Below are 17,221 nucleotides of genomic sequence, written 5' to 3'. Positions count from 1 at the left end.
GACAAGTTACTTAGCCTTCCTCAGCCTCTGTTTCCTCATCTGTGACGTTAGGAGGGTGGGTTGTGAAGATGGAATGAGGCAATGTGTGCTGGGGAGAGTACCTCGCAGGTGACTGAGTTCATGTGTGCAGGTGTTAGCTACTGTGGTGGTGTAGGAGAGCCCGACCAGTGCTGCTGGGTGTCACTTTCCTCTGTAAACTCCGGGGCTGTGAGCCCCACATCACAGGCACGTCTGACTCTAGAGGAACAGAGGTGCAGGGGCTTGAGGCCACTGGACTCCATTCAGAGGGAGTGAGGAAGCAGAGGCCGAAGCAGTGTTGTTCCCCCAGCCCCGTGCCTCTTGGGTCCTCAGGGACCCCATGCTGCAGTTGCTTGCCTGTCCCAGCGACTCAACCTCCCTCTCGCCATGCTCCATCCACTTACACTCACCCAGCTCTCCCTGGCAGATATCAGTCCTGGTGGCCCCTCCAAGAATGAATTCTGGGTTTTTCACGATTTCCTGGAGGAATGAGAGTGTTATTAGGCTGAGGCCTGCCATGCTGCAAGCCACCATGAAAGGATGGGCTCAGGGTCTCTCTGCTTTCTTGGGGCAGAGGGCTTTCCCTGTGCTTGATTCTTTTCCCTGAGGAGGGCCACGTGGATGTAAAAGGCTGCCACCTCTCTATGCTCTGGACAAGCCTGGGCTCATCTTTGGTAAATCTCCTCCCCCGGGGAGAGGTCCTGCCTCCTGAGCTGCACTCAGCACCAATCTCTGGCCAGAAACACAGGCCACACCCGGCCACAAAGCTGGACATCAGCCACACACTGAGGATTCCTGTGCTCACTCAGGCACCGGGCTAGGAGTCCAGGGCTATCCCAGCTGTGAGCTCTGTGACCTCTGTGGGCTTCAACGAGCTGAGTAATGCATGTACCACAGGCTGGGGCCTTGGACTAAACATACTCCCTACCCACCCAGCTTCTCCACTGCTTTCTTTATCTAATCCTTCCCCCACAAAGTGGATTCCAAATATATATAGGTTTAGAGACAGAATCTTGCTGTGTCACCCAGGCTGGAGTGCAGTGACATGATCATAGCTCACTACAGCCTTGACCTTCTGGGCTCAAGCAATCCTCCCACCTCAGCCTCCCAAGTAACTGGGACTACAGACGTGAGTCACCACGCCCAGCCACTTTTTAATTTTTTTTTTTTTTTTTTTTTGTGGAGATGGGGGTCTCGCTATGTTGCCCAGGCTGGTCTCAAACTCCTGGCCTCAAGTGATCCTCCCGCCTTGGATTCCCAAGGTATTGAGGTTACAGACACATGCCACTCTGCTCAGTGTTTCTTTTTACAGAGATGCGCTTAGGTAAAATTTCATGTATCTATACCATATAAAGAGAGATATGCACACATCTCTCATATGGTTTCACCGAAGTGCATTATATATATATTATTCTATATTACACATAAGCACATACACTATGTGTATTAATGTAATCATTAATACATATTAATATATACATATACAATATGGAGGGGTATTTATAAAACATGAACAAAAAAGTGTAGAAAGCAATCTTATGAAATGCATATATTCTTCCACTCTTTGAGTTGCTGGGCTCCATTCCTGACATTGGACGACAGCAAAGAGAGAGGGAAAGCCCCTGCCCTGGTGGAGCTGCCCTGGACGCGGAGGGCGGTGCTCTTGGAAGCCCCGCCCCTTCCCAGCCTCCTGCCCCGCCCCTCCCCCAGCCTGCCTTAGGCCTGGCCTCACCCACGGCGCCCACTGTGCCTGCAGCTGCCACCACCTCCCAGAAGCTGTTGTTTCGTTCAGGAGAGTTTTGCAAATTGCATTTGAGGAAGAGACAAACCATAAACCAGGAGAGAAAAGAGCGAGGATGGAGAGGGAAGGGGTGGGATGGGGCAAGGCTAGCTACAGCAGTCAGCAGGGGAGGCGTCTCTGGGGGAAGCAGAGGAGCACAGACCTAAACAAAGGGAGGGAGGAAGCCGGGCCGGTCCCGGGAGAGGAAACAGCCAATCCTGTGGCAACGAGGCATGTTCTGGCTCACCCTGCAGGGGTGGTGAGTTAACTGGGCCGGGGCCTACAGAGGAGTGAAGGATTTTTCCCACCTCTTCCCACTTTTCCAGGCACCAGGACTGAGAAGGGGCCTGGGCTGGAGGTGGAAGGTTCCAGCAGTGTCTGGGCGGACGCCACGTGGGGAGCTCAAGCTGCGCCGCCTTCCCCGAGAGACCTCTGCTTTGAATTGTCTTCCTCAGGCTTCTCAGCACCCTGCTTCTCCTCTCATCTTGTGTCCCAAAAAATCAAAGGCAGGACAGAGATTTCTTTGAAGTCAAGGGGATTATCAGGACCAAGAGCAGAAGCTTCAAATGCTGGTGCTCTCTCTGCATTCCCCAAGATGTGACAACCTGGAGGAGTGACAGACACCAGGGGCGCCTGCCCAGGGAGAGCTATGTGTGGCATTAGTGTCTAAAATACTCAAGAAAGCTTGGCCAGGAGAATTTCTGAAGAACACGGGGTGTTTTTAGATGCGCCAAAACCCCAGGCCCGGCAGAAGTAAGGACCTCCCAAATGCTGGCCTGTCCTCTGCCAGGTCTCACACGTCTTTGCATTCCCACCCCCAGCTCCAGGTAGCTTTGGCGCCATTTCATTAAATGACTGATCTCCGTGGTGGCTGGAAAGGGAGTGAAGGTGGGGGGCAGCTGCTCAGTTCTGGGGTCCTGGCTTGGCTTGCCTGTGCGGACCCCTCTCATCTGTAGGAAGCACACTGCTCTTCTTCCTCCTCCACCTTGGCTAGCACAGGAGTTTGCAGGTGGCTCTGAGCTGAGCCCAGAAGGACAATGCAAACCAGGACCATGTTAGTGGGCCTCAATAGAGTCCCAGGAATAGCCTGCCCTGCTCAGCAGTAGGGTCCAGGGTGGGCCATTTAACTTCTCACGGCTGCATCCTCATCTGTCACCAGCTTAGACATTCTGGGCTTGTTGCAGAATGTGCCTGCCCGAAGGGAAACCCAGGAGTCCCCCAAGCCCTCTCTGTCTTGATTGCCCAGCCCCTGCCAGGGGATAGCCCTGGCAAGCAATGCCCCCACTGCCAATGCTACTCGCTCCTCAAGTGGACATAAAATGTACTCCAAAAGCCACAGATCCCTGCCCAGCAGGCTGTGCTAGCTCCTGGGGCAGGGCTGTTCCCGGATGCCTGCCTCCTTCCCATCCTCCCTGCCCCTCCCCTCCCCCAGCCTTCTGCAGGCCTGGCCCCGCCAACCGTACCAACTGTGCCTGCAGCTGCCACCGCCTCCCAGCTCCTATCTTGCAATTGGTTGTTTTGTTCAGGAGAGATCTGTTTTTGTTTTTGTTTTAAACCAAATCGCACCCAATGAGGAGAAAAATACAAAAGGAGAAAACTCAGAAACTCTCCAAGTAAACACAAATTAGCCATCGGGTATAAATTGGGGAGGTGTCTGGATGTGTGACCGACTCCTCTGTGGGTAGTGTTTCTGGGAATTGGTGTGCACACGTGCCAGTCACAGGGGGTTCTGCAGACGCATGTGTGGAAGGGGCAGCTAGGCGGTGGGCCTGGGATAGATGCCTGGGAGTGGTGTGTATGCTGATGGCCCACATGCCCACATGTGCAAGATGCCTGTGACTTGCCTTGTTGTGTGTGCCCAGGTGTGGTACACGTGTGTGCTTGTGCATGCTCCACATGTATGCTGGTTGCATGTGCCCTTGGGAGCTTTGTCTACGTGTGAGTGTCCTGCATGTGCGTGTCGATCCTGGATGTACATTTGTTCCTGTGAAATGTTGTTTGGGAGGCCATGAGGAAGGGGTTACCTGAAGCTACAGTCCTGTGATAGGACGATCAGAGGTGTCTCAGTTGCAGGGGTCTTGACAAACCTGAAGTGAACCTAGACTGCTGCCTGGAGATGCCTGAAGCCCCGAGGGAGGCACGCAGACCCCTCCCCCTCCCCCTCCCCTCCCCCACCCCACAGCCCTACCACCAGGTGGTTTTCCTGGAGCACTAAGGGCCAAGCACCTTGGAATGTTTGCTTTCAGGGACTGTTCTGTTTACCTTGTACATCATCGGGGCTCAGCTGAAACACACTTTCCTCTACTAAGCACAGTGAATAATTCACAAAGGGAAAAGCCACCCTTCTCTCTCTCTCTCTTTTTTTCTTTCTTTCTTTTTCTTCCTTTTTTTCTATCTTTCTTCTTTCTCTTTCTCTCCTTCCTTCCTTCCTCCCTCCCTTCCTCCTTTCCTTCCTTCCTCCCTTCCTCCCTTCCCTTCCTTCCCTTTCCCTCTTTCTCTTCCTCTCCTTTTTCTCTTTCTCTCTTTCTTTTTCATTCATTCTTTCTTTCACATGGCCTTCCAGTGAAGAAAAGCCACATTTCTAGCAAGGTCTGGAGATGCCAGACGCTGCTGTTCATAGCTGTGTGCCGATCCCTGTCATGTGCCCAGCACTGTGGAGGCCGTGGGGCCTTTGGGGCTGTCCCAGAACAACTGACAACCCCTCCTGGGGGTCAGGGGAGCAGCACAGGGAACGGCAAGCTCACCATGCAGGAGAGGCTGTGGTCACATGCCACGCTGTGCACAGGTCTGCCACAGGGGTTGTTCACATGGGCTAGAGGGGTGTGGGCACTTTTGGGGAGGTGTCCTGGATTTACACTGAGAACTGGGGGAGGAATTTCCTGGCCAAAAATAAATGGATACAGGCAGACAAGGAGGGCTGGACTGCATGGTGGCTGTTCCCCATCAGGCTGGGAGACCCCACCCGATACTCCCTCCTCCTCTTTCTGTGCACCCACTTCTACTCAGGTACACAGCCCCTTGCATGAGACCTGGGGGTGATCTCACCTTCTCTCCAGGTTGAGCCTATCACCCTTTCTGCCTCCCAGCCCCTCCCAGCCAGTTCCCTGAGTCACCCTCAGTGCGCTCCTTGCCCTGGGCTGCCTTGAGGGCAAGCCTGGCTGTCCACTGCCCTCCAATGTCCCCTTGGCTTTGTGCTCTGCCCACCCTCCCCAAGCACAGCTGTGTTTGACAAGAAGGTGGTGCTAGGGAGGAGGGCCACCCAGCCCCACGGTCCCACGGGCTGCTGACACGTGCACCGTGTAATGCTGAGTCCCACTGCAAATGATGCCCAAGCCACAGAGGTCTGCAGGGAACCTGGCAACGCTTGTGATTTCCCTGTGGCCCACTACCCCCCGGCTCCCTGCGACTCTATGCTGCAAAAAGAGTCTCCATGCTCATCCTCAGCCCTTTTGCTCCTGATTTTACAGAAATCTGTAAGATATGATGTAAAGCTCCTAACTCCCCTAAATAAGAAACAGATAGGGATGCGGGAATGAGGACCAGACCAAAGGGACAATCTCAGTTGCAGAAAAAGGAAAAGGCAGAACAGATTCTGAAAATGAGTCTGTGGGAACGACAGCAACACAGTAGACCTGGGTTAAGATCAATAAAGGGTCTGCCCTAGGTGGAGACAGTGGTATGTAGAAGGGACAGAGGGCTGGTACAGTGGCATGGGCTGAGTGGCAGGTCGGGGTGCATCTCTTGGCAGGGGCTTGTGTGTATCAAGGGCCCTGGCCTGTGGATGAAGGCCTCACCCAGCGTTTGGGGCAATGCCAGAGGAGATAATACTAAGGAAGACAGCCCCTTGAAGCAGAGATCTGGGACTCTAGAGTCGCTGGGTAGGCCTTGGTGGCCCTGGTCCCAGGAGGGGAGACTTCTGAAGGGGGAGACAAAGATGCCCTCCATGCTGGTTTGTGGGTCCAGCTTTATCTTGGAGAATTGTAACTTTGACAAAAAGTAAGTGAGTTGTAGAGTACAGATTACACTTTAAACTAGATGATGTCAATATAGACTGCAAGGATGGGGGCCCTCCTAGAGTCAGGAGACGATGGTGTTAGGTTACAATGACAGCAGTAGAAATAACAAGGACCGGCACTGAATCTTTACACACCAGGCTCTTTGCTAAGTGCTCTACTCGTGGTAACACAGCTGACCCTCATGAGAACCCCATAAGTTGCGTTATTGTCCCCATTTTAAGGAAGAGAAAAAGTGCTTCCAACCTTTTCATATCAAGTGCCTGTAGAGAACATGAGCATTTGTATGAAACCCTGGATCAGACAGAAAGAGCCGCTGCTTCCGGCCAGGGGCTCTGCTCACCAGGGGCCCAGGAAATCAATTTCTCTAACTCTGTTTCCCAGGGCTTCTGACATCAATTGCAGGGAAATCTCTGCCCACAGTTAAAAATGCACCCACAGCCTGCAGCCTGGGCAGCTGCCCACGCGCCCATTTGTTCATGCGCTGAGGCCGGAAATAAGCCCAGGGAGACCTAAAGGTCATGGGCGGTGCCCCTCAGAGGGTCACTCTTTTATGTCTTGTAACTTCTGCTTTTTTAGTTTGGAAATGTCCTTTTTCTTACTTAGCAGAGCATGACCTACTAATCCTGTCTGTAAAGTGCAACCCCACATGATCTGCCAGTGCCATGACCTCACACTGCAACTGGCCATATGCAGAGGACCAAAAACAATCACAGTGTGGCTTCGGTGAGGAAGGTGCCTGGGAGCTTTCACCCCAACTCCAATAGGGCCACTGAATGCTCACTGTGATTTCGCCATGAACGTGGCACCTTGTGGGATCAATTACCTGGCAGGTGAAGATTGAAGCACCTGTGTGCCTGTGCATGCAGTCACCCACCCCCCACATACACGCATATGCATATCCACACACGTGTGCACACAGTCACACACATGCACATATACAGTCAAATTCCTACACACACAAGTGCGTGCACACACATACACCCCACACTGCCTACTGCAGGAAACAGCAATAAAACCCTTACCACTTCGGAAACACCCGCTTAGGTTCACTTTAGCCCTGCCCCTGAAGAGCCCAGAGGTTTTGGGAACGTGCGTTAAAAAAAAATTGTTTTTAATCATCAACATTATTTTAATGTTGGGAGATAGTGAGGAGGTAGTTATGATGAGTCCTTTGCTACTCATATGTAAGATGAGACTCAGAGCTAATAATCATTGTAATGATGATAATAATAGTATCAGTAATAGTAATAATGTGACAATAGCTGTAATGTACTGGAAACCTTCTGTGTGCTAGACATTGGCCTGCGTTAGCCATTATTGTTCCCATTTTACAGGTGAGGAGACTGAGGCTCAGGGAAATGAAGTGATATGACTATATGCATGAGACAAATTGTCAGGATAAGACGGGCACTCAGGATCTCACTTGTAGGACCAGCATCCCTTGTACTGCCCCTCCTTGCCCAAAAGCAACCGGACCCCACAGGAGCCACTCCCAGGCCCGTACCCACCTGGAGGGAATGGAAGCCAGCCCAGCTGGCGCCGGGTCAGAGGTAGAACCCTGACTAATCCAGCACCGCAAATATTGACATGGCATCCCAGGCACAAGCTAGCACCTCTTGGGACCCAGTGACCAGCTGGTGCCTCTTGGGACGACACCTCCAGACTGTCAGAGGTGGGGCACTGTTCACCCTGATCTCTGGGAATGGGGGGTGCATGGTTCTGGGGAGAAGATTCCTGCTTCCCTTGCATTCCATCTGTCACCCAGTTGCTGAGACCTTGCTGAGCCAAACATCCATCCACACTGAGCACCCTCAGCTCTGGGCCAGAAGCCACAGAACACTGTACATAACTTGATCTCAGTGTTACCACACACAGGGTGGGGGCCTGTCCTTGTGGATAAGGTTTTGATTCGTGCCTATCACCTGCTGACAAGACCCGCCCTGACTCCAGGTCCTCAGCCTCGGTGGGAGTCAGACAGCTTGGAGCGGGGGAGCGGGTACAACCAGATGCCCCGGGTCCCCACCGCAGAGCATCCCAGGCCTGTACATTATTTTCTGCCTCCAAACTGCAAAGCTTTCCCCGGTAGACTGGGATGATGCACCTCAGTTGCACTGAGCGTAGCCGGCCCCTCCCCAGCATCCCTGTTTCCACTTCCTGCGCGGGCTGCTGAGCCTCGGCGTCATCTGTGCTCCTTCCCCTGCTCGCCCCACTCACCCCTGGTCGTTTCCACACAAAGGGGATCTGCGGCCTCTCGCTGTAGAACAGGGAGGAATTGCTGGCTGGGAAGTCTGCATCCTCAAACAGGGTGCCTCTCTGCAGGCACTCCTGCCTCATTTGCTCAAAGCTCTGGCCTGAGGAGTGGGTGATCCGGGCGTCCTTGGGAACCGGGTGTGCCTGGGGCCCTGGGGCCCGGTAGAGGTAAGGCATGGCTGCTCCCTGGAAGGCTGGCTTGGGCCCGGCAGTGGATGGAAAAGAAAGTGAAGAAGCGAGCTGTGTGTGCCGGTCAAGAAGGAACAGCTCAGAGGGCCACTGGGCTAAGTGGCCCTCACCTCCACCTATTTTCTGGGCACCTCCCTGTTAGACTGAGATGGGACACGCCCTGATGGAAAACAGCAGAGAGAGCCCTCTGCCCACTCTGCACTCCTGCAGACTCAGAGGCAGCTCTGGGGCCTGGCACATTCCACTCAGAGGCGGCACCTCTGCTTAGTGCGCTCAGGGGGCCTAATGGGAGAGAGAGGATTGCTTCAGAATGAAAAGGAGCAAGAAACCCAACTGGTCCAGGAGGTGGCTTTACGGAGAAGTGCACGGTGTGGCCTTGAGTCCCATCTCCTGCATCAGAGAATGGCAGAGTTTTGTAGTCGGAAGGGAGCTTGGTGAATGAAAGCAGGATGTATTATGTGAACACAGCTGGCACAGCTCCTGCACAGGCAATCCCATAGTGATTCAGCGCTGGGGTCAGCAAACCTTTTCTGTAAAGGCCCAGACCATGAATATTTTCAGCTTTGTGGGCCACGCAAAGTCTGTGCTGCAACTACTCAACTTTGCTGTTGTAGTGACAAAGCAGCCGTAGATGTGACACAGATGAATGGGTGTGGCTGTGCTCCAATAAAACTTTATTTACAAAGGCAGGTGGGGGTCAGATTTCATCCAACCTGACCCCTGATAGAGGAGAACTCACAGAGGACATCGGCTCTTCCCCTAGGGCACATGTGCCTCTTTCGTTCTCTAGACATCATATTAGTAAAGTTCCTTGTTGTTATAGTCCTACAAATAGGATCTCACGTCTGAGAAAAAACAAATGTTAGAGGATGGAGGTGGTTTGATAAATGTTTGCCCATAGAAATGATTATACAGGCTGGGTGTGGTGGCTCACACCTGTAATCCCAGCACTTTGGGAGGCCGAGGAGGGTTGATCACCCGAGGTCAGGAGATCAAGACCAGTCTGGCCAACATCATGAAACCCCGTCTCTACTAAAAATACAAAAAATTAGCCTGGTGTGGTGGCGGACGCTTGTAATCCCAGCTACTTGGGAGGCCGAGGCAGGAGAATCCCTTGAACCTGGGAGGTGGAGGTTGCAGTGAACTGAGGTCGTGCCACTGCACTCTAGCCTGGGTGACAGAGACAGACTCTGTCAAAAAAAAAAAAAAAAAAAAAAAAAGAGATAGAAGGAAAAAAAGGAAAGGAATGATAAATACTGGAGGGGATAGATAGCCTAACTACCCCAACTCGATATCACACATTCTGCACATGTAACAAAATAGCACATGTACCCCATCAATACGCACAAATATTATGTATCAATAAAAATAAGTCAATGAAAGTATTAGTCACCACGTGAAAACTCTGATGTTCTAAGCACTTTATAATGATTTCTGTGTGATTCTCTAACTAGTCAAAGTTGGGGTTTGGAGACAAGGGGTCTTGAGTTAATGGGTGCAGTTAAAAGGCCATGATGTGAATTTTTATATAAGCTCACAGTTCCCGGGAGTGTGCACTCAGTCTTACACACGTTCTGTCTAGTAGATCCTGCATATGGTTTTACAGGGGAGGTCTAGACATTAGAGTTGGGGATATTTGGGTTTTACTCTGCTATGGCCTGATTGCTTGTATTCCGCACCACCGCCCCCCCGCCAAAATTTGTATGTTGAACCCATACCCTGCAAGGTAGTGGTATTAGAAAGTGGGGCCTCTGAGGGGTGATTAGGTCAGAAGAGTGGAGCCCTCATGAATGGGATTGGTGCCATTATGAAAGATTAGGTCACAGAGAGCCCCCTCCTCCCTTCCACCATGTGAGGACACAGGAACCAGAAAGTAGACCCTCACCAGGCATGGAATCTGCCAGTGCCTTGATCTTGGACTTCCAGCTTCCAGAACTGTGAGCAACACATTTCTGTTGTTTATAAGGCACCCTGTCTGTGCTGTTTTGTTATAGAAGCCTGAATGAACTAAGACAAATTCCCAGTTTTGCCTGGGGCGATCTTGGGCGAGTTATCCATGCTGTCTGTCCCTGCTTCCAAGCTGTGAATCAGGACAATCGGTGCTGCCTGCTAGAGGCATGGCGGGTTTGTGGAAACAAAGCCACTTGCAGAGTCCGGCACATGGAGGGGATCAGGAGCTGCTGATTCCTCCCTTTCCCCTATCCTCTCTGCACCCCCTGCCCCTCCCACAGATGCTGCTGAATTTCATGGTCTCCTTCTGAGCCTGACTTGTCTCAACTTGCAAGGCATCTCTTTTGTCTTTTTGTTTGCACAATGAAGGACTTTGGAACTGGGGTCTTCTGGCTGGAACCAGAGTGCAGTTCTGGCCAGTCCAAATGATTCTTGGCTAGAGATGATGGAGCTGCCCAGGAGTGTCCCATTGCCCACTGCCCTGGCAGATGGCTCTGTTTCAAAGTGATTAAGGAGGGCAACCTAGGGAGACAGGTGTGGCAATGTGATGGCCATCCATTTCTGGTGACACCTCGGCAGGGAAATGATTACCAGCCCAGATCTCTGGGAGCATCCCCTTCAAATGCCCCAGCAACTGAGAAAGGACCTTGAAGTAAATTTCAGCACTGACCAGAATTGTAAAGGGTTTGCTCAGCACCAGACCCACTCCCAGCTTCAGGGATTTACGTTCTCATTCTCCTCCTGATACAAACACCTCTCCAGGCTGGGGTCTTGTCCTTCCACCTGGGACTTATCTATGTATTGGAAGAACCTGCCTTTTTCTTTAGAGCCTTAGTATAGTTGCTAGGTAATTGGAGAATTGCATCGTCATTGTGGGTAAAACAAACATGCCTCAGAGTAGGAAACACACAAAAAGGTTTAACAATCCTCCAGAACCACAGCTGGAATTCCTCCTGCCCCCTAACACTCTGGGACTCTGAGAATGTCTGCGGGAGGGAGTGCATTCTCAGGATTTACAGCCTCATCATTCTTCCTGCCCAAAGTCTGCCCACAAAGCCCTGGGTCCATCTTTCCTGCAGAGCTCATGGCACCGGACTTCTCCATGACTTTGTCTTAGCGTCTAATCCTGCTCCCAGCTCAGCCCAGTGCAGGGCAGGAGCACGATGCACATTTGCTGAGTAAACATTGAACCAATGCCTCAAGAAAGCAGATGGCATTCTTGGGTCTCTTCATTTAGTTTTCCAAACCTTCACTTCTCAGGATGAACAATAGTTACAGAAACTGCAGCCACACAGTCTAAGGTCTACCAGGCCTTGCACACTTCCTCACCCACACTGGGAAATGCCCTGAGTGGCTCAGAGGGAAAGGGCTCTGAGCTTGGGCAGAGAATCATGTGCACTGTTTTTAATAAGCTCTGCCCACTTGTCGCTAGCCTAGAGATGCAATCAGCTTTGAGCCAAGCGGGGGCCATGCATCATGTTAAGTGTATTTTCTTCTCTTTAGCAGAGCAATCTGCTGAAGTGATTTCTACATGAAGTGAACCTGACCTGGCATCTGGGGCCTTCCTGGCCTCTCTTTTCTGTGCTGTTCTTTCTCTATCTCCTCCACACTCAGGCCTGTGGCGAACTCCCTTTGTTTCTCTTCTTCTTGTTCATCTTGAAGGGCAGCAGGAGGTGAACATAGTGCCTGGGTGGCTCTGGGATGCCATGGGGCAAAACCCCAAGGACAAATGCTCGGAAGCTTCACATGGGTGCAGGGAGATGACCTCTAGGACCCCATCCAGTCCAGGCCTTACAGCAGGGCCCGGGTTTTGAGGGATATGCCAAACAGCCTGGATCCTGCAGAGGGATCTCAGCCCTATGATGGGCTGAGAGTGAGCCCACCCAGCTGCGACATTTGTAGCCCCTTGGCTTGCAGTGTGGAGGATGGGGTGGGCTGGCGAGGAGGGTGGAGAGTAGAGAGGCAGGGGACCTGCACAGGTGTCCAGGTGAAAGGGGCTGAGGCTAACTCCAGATGTAACCGGAGTGAAGGCAGGAAGGGGACAGATTCTTCTAGGAGAAGTACTGTCAGGGTGTTCTGCTGGGGTGCAAGGGTGGAGGTGTAAAGGTGGCGTCCTGCCTTCAGACTTGAGCAAATGGGTGATGGTGATGACAGAAGGAGGAGAGGCAGACTTGGAAGAAAAGTTGAACACTTTGGGTATGTTAAGAGTAAGACGACTGCGTGCAATGGCTCACACCTGTAATCCCAGCACTCTGGGAGGCTGAGACAGATGGGTCACCTGAGGTCAGGAGTTCAAGACCAGCCTGGCCAACATGGTAAAACCTTGACTCTACTAAAAATACAAAAAATGAGTCAGGCGTGGTGGGGGTGCCTGTAATCTCAGCTACTTGGGAGGCTGAGGCAGGAGAATTGCTCGAACCTGGGAGTCAGAGGCTGCAGTGAGCCGAGATCGAGCCATGGCACTCCAGCCTGGGCGAGGAGCGAGACTCCATCTCAAAAAGAAAAAGTAAAACACCCCCCTACTTGCTGAAGGGAGTGTAAATTGGTGTCTCCTTTTTGGAGAACTATTTATGAATACCTCTCAGAGCTACCAATGCACCCACTCTGATCCAGCTGTTTCCCTTCTAGAAATTTATCTTTATCCTGATGATAGAGCCGCACCCCGAAAAGTGAAAGGTATACCAGCTTGTTCATTTCATGGTGGCATTGTTTACATTAAAAAAAGTTGGAAAGCACTTAGTGCCCTCTGTTGGGGGAATGGTAAAGAAAATTATGGTCCAGCTAATCATGAAGTGGAACAGTGTACAGCCATAAAACGGAACAAGGAAACTCTGCATACACTGATGTGGGATGGTCCCTGGGATAAAGTGTTCAACTGAAAAGTCAAAGTGGCCGGGTGCAGTGGCTCACGCCTGTAATCCCAGCACTTTGGGAGGCTAAGGCAGGCGGATCATGAGGTCAGGAGTTCAAGACCAGCCTTGCCAACATAGTGAAACCCTGTCTCTATTAGAAATACAAAAAATTAGCCAGGCGTAGTGGTGGGCACCTGTAATCCCAGCTACTTGGGAGGCAGAGGTAGGAGAATTGCTTGAACCCGGGAGGTGGAGGTTGCAGTGAGCCGAGATGGTGCCACTGCACTCCAGCCTGGGCAACAGTGCGAGACTCTGTCTCAAAAAGAAAAAGAAAAAAGAAAATTCAAAGTGCAGAATGGCATGTAGAGTATGCCAGCATTTGTGGAGAAAGAAGGCAAAAAATATTTATTTATATCTGCATAAAAATATCTCAGAAACTACACAAAGATCTACTCATAATAGTGGTTCTGTTTTCTGGGGGTAGGTGGAGTAGATGGGGGTAGAGGAATGTGGGGAGACTTTTCTATATGCCTTTTATACTTTTTTAGCTTTAACCCTATAGATTTACCTGGTTGAATTTTTAAAAATTTTATTTTAGAGTCAGAGTCTTGCTCTGTCACTCAGGCTGGAGTGCAGTGACATGATCATAGCTCACTGAAGGCTTGAACTCCTGGGCTCAAGAGATCCTCCTACCTCAGCCTCCCCAGTGGCTGGGACTACAGGTGTACACCACAACACTAGCCCTAACTGTTGTCGACTTTGAAAAGCCTAGTTTGAAACTTAAAGCCCACAATGATGTTTTGGCCTAGGTGGGCTCTGCCTTCCCTCCCCCGTGTATCTCTCCTCACAAGATGTCTGTACATTTGCAAAGGAGCTTCTCTGTCCTGAGGGCCACCCCCATTTCCTAGAAGATGAGAACTAGATCTTCACCCAGACCTTGCTTCCCTATCCATCCCCTCCCAAGGTCATTGGTAAGGCTGACATCAGGTGAGGGTCTCACTTTCTTCATCCGGGGACTTGTCCATCCCTGGAACACTCCTAGTTTCACCCCTGTCCTAGTGGGCACTCATTCATGAACCATAACAAAGCTTTTCTTCAGTGGGAATGAGCCGTGCTCAGGCATCACACCATAGGGTGAGAGCCATCTCCTGAAAGGCAACAGAGCACCCAGCCCAAATCTCCCCCACACCCGCTGCTCCACAGGGTGATGCCCAGTCTTTGGCCTCAGCTGTCTGACTCAAGAGATCCCAGCTTGGAGGCGCATAGGCTCATGGACGACCTGGTGGTTCCCCTGGTTTCCCAGGGCTGCACAAACTGCCTATAGCTTCTCTCAGCTCTGGCCTTGCTTTCTGGCTTGATTCTGGAATATAGTTTCCTCCAAGGCCTAATCTCCCTAAGTAAGCTCTAGATCACTGCCCCTATGGCCTAAGGTGACACCGTTGAAATTGTACTTCCATCCCTGAGAAGTAGTTTCACTCCTTAAACATTCATTGTTGAAGAATGATAAATATCCCTGTCTGTCTTCTGCTAACTCTCTGGGATTTCTTTCCCTGGAGTTTGACCTCAGCCCGAGACGATTTCCTTTCTCCTTCTCATCTAGGAGCTGGAGGTTGATGCTATGCACAGATCTTAGGATGACTTGAATCACAGGTGCAGCAGGATAGGAATTTACTCTCCGCAGTTTAGGGCACAAAAAAATCCTAATTTTTTGAGACAGAGTCTCCTCTGTTGCCAGGCTAGAGTGCAGTGGTGCGATCTTGGCTCACCGTAACCCACCTCCCGGGTTCAAGCTATTCTCCTGCCTCAGCCTCCTGAGTAGCTAGGACTATAGGCGTGTGCCACCACATCCAGCTAATTTTTGTATTTTTAGTAGAGATGGGGTTTCACCATGTTGGCCAGGATGGTCTTGATCTCTTGACCTGATGATCCACTCACCTCAGCCTCCCAAAGTGCTGGTATTACAGGCGTGAGCCACCGCTTCTGGCCAAAAATCCTAATTAAAAAAAAAAATTATCTCTTTTTGCCCTCTGGAGTCCCCAGTTACCACCTCGCACCAAAACTTGTATTTAGATTTTGTTGTGTGACACTCTTATTCATTTTAAAATGGTCTCTCTTACTCTATCTCTCTTCTTCTGTCTCTGTAAACTAGCAGTTACTTCAAAGTTCAAATATCCTGTAAGGTTTGTCAGAGGTGTTTGAGCCAGAATGTCTCCAACTTGAATAGGGATTGGGTAAAATAAGGCTGAGACCTCCTGGCTGCTTTCCCAGGAGGTTAGGTGTTCTTAGTCACAGGATGACATAGGAGGTCGGCAGGTCACAAAGATACAGGTCACAAAGAACCCACCAATAAATAAAACAAGATGCAGTAAAGAAGCTGCCAAAACCCACTAAAACCAAGATGGCGATGAAAGTGACCTCTGTTCATCCTCACTGCTCATTATACACTAATTATAATGCATTAGCATACTAAAAGACACTCCCACCTGCATCATGACAGTTTACAAATGCCATGGCAATGTCAGGAAGTCATTCTCTATAGTCTAAAAAGGAGAGGAAGCCTTGTTTCAGGGAAGCCTCTGCCCCTTTCCTGGTAAACTCATGAATAATCCACCCTTTGTTTAGCATATGACCAAGAAATAACCCTAAGTATACTCAGTTGAGCAGCCCATACTGCTGCTCTACCTACGGAGTGGCCATTCTTCTTTCTTTACGTCTTTATAAACTTGCTTTCGATCTATAGACTCGTCCTGAATTCTTTCTTGCGCGAGGTCCAAGAACCCTCTCCTGGGGTCTGGATCAGGACCCCTTTCCAGTAACAGGTCCACTTTTCCCCAAATAAGTGATCTTCCTCCTCCTTCCTCCTTCTGATAGTGGCATCTAGGTCAGGGTGAATCTTACCAAACCTGCCACTGGAGCAGGGACCTCTGGCTCTCTGGGATCTCTTGGTTGAGATGTCTCTGGGAACCAGCTTCTTTCCTTACGGTATTTGCTGTGGAGGGGTCGCAGCTAGCATAACTTGTGTTTCATTTTCCTATCGGGGGCAATGCACCGTAATTACCCCGGAAGCTCAGCCGGGCTCCAACATTTCCCGTTAATGATGAGCCCTCCACCTGGTTTCTCTGTGCTTGCCAAACCTCAGAAACTCATTTGCTCTTCTCAGCGGTCCCCAGCTTTGGGCTCTCAGCTCTGCAGACTCTGCCACACCATCTCATGCCCTGCTCAGGGCAACACCCTGGTGGACAAGGTGACTCTTAATTCTCAGCCACCCCCAACCCCATAGTGGAAATTGTGATTGGACATTTATTATTATTATTTTATTTTAGAGACACTGCTGGAGTGCAGTGGCACGATCATAGCTCAGTGTGGCTTCCAACTCCTGGGCTCCAGCCATCCTTCTGCCTCAGCCTCCTGAGTAGCTGGGACTACAGTCATACCCAGCTAATTAAAAAAAAAAAAAATTTCTAGAGGAGGGAGTCTCAGAATGTTGCCCACACTGGTCTTGAACTCCTAGCTTCAAATGATTCTCCTGCCTGGCCTCCCAAAGTGCTGGGGTTACAGATGTGAGCCACTGCACCTGGCCTTATTATGTTTAATTGGAGGGAACATTGATAAAGTCTGTTACATAGTAGCAAGAGTATCCCTAACATGCCTTACCACTGAGAAATAAGATTCTTTGCTGCTGGAGGTGTGTGAAGTTTTTCTATAGCAGAAGGAGATGTAATTTTTTTAAAAGTCCTTTGACTACAGAGATTTTTATATTGTCTGTGTACAATATTACTGGGTTTATTAAAATAATTTAATTTAAAATATCTCATTTGATTTATCACCTACATCTACAGTTGCGTATTTAGTTATGGGACACACATCTAATTGAATTCCCATTTTTTTGTGGTAAAGGTTTATTTTCAGCATCTCTTTATGCGTCTCATCCTTTCCCACTCTCCATTTTCTCTTTTTAATGCACCATTTTCTGATTCTTATAAATGATGTATCCTCCCCCTTTGGCAAGGCAGCATTAGCCAGCAAGCATACCTAATATTTGTGTGGATGGAAGGCTCAGGAAGAGAACTATTTGTCTCTTTCGAGCTTATGGCTTTCACAAAGTGTCATAGCAATTTTTATGATTCAACTTTCAAAAGAGATTTATCAGCTTGGGTCTCTAGGAA

The 17,221-nt window shown here is 50.3% G+C and overlaps 1 protein-coding gene across 2 annotated transcripts in view; it reads right to left on the bottom strand.

The window, feature by feature from the left end:
* The window catches only part of CAPN9 (calpain 9), a 54,332-nt gene extending 46,091 nt beyond the window's left edge, over positions 1–8,241 (bottom strand). The window contains exons 1-2 of one of the 2 annotated variants that reach the window (XM_063707746.1): positions 8,029–8,241; positions 429–498 (exon numbers count right to left, since the gene is read on the bottom strand). In XM_063707746.1, coding sequence (XP_063563816.1) covers positions 429–498; positions 8,029–8,241 — 283 coding nt within the window. Of the gene's footprint in view, positions 1–428; positions 703–8,028 lie in introns of those variants that run through there. The other variant, XM_063707742.1, reaches the window with a different exon arrangement.
* Between the last annotated feature and the right edge of the window lie 8,980 nt (positions 8,242–17,221).

Source organism: Gorilla gorilla, chromosome 1 (assembly GCF_029281585.2).
Source record: "Gorilla gorilla gorilla isolate KB3781 chromosome 1, NHGRI_mGorGor1-v2.1_pri, whole genome shotgun sequence".
NCBI classification, from domain to species: Eukaryota; Metazoa; Chordata; class Mammalia; order Primates; family Hominidae; genus Gorilla; species Gorilla gorilla.
This window is presented reverse-complemented; position numbering and strand designations above follow the sequence as displayed.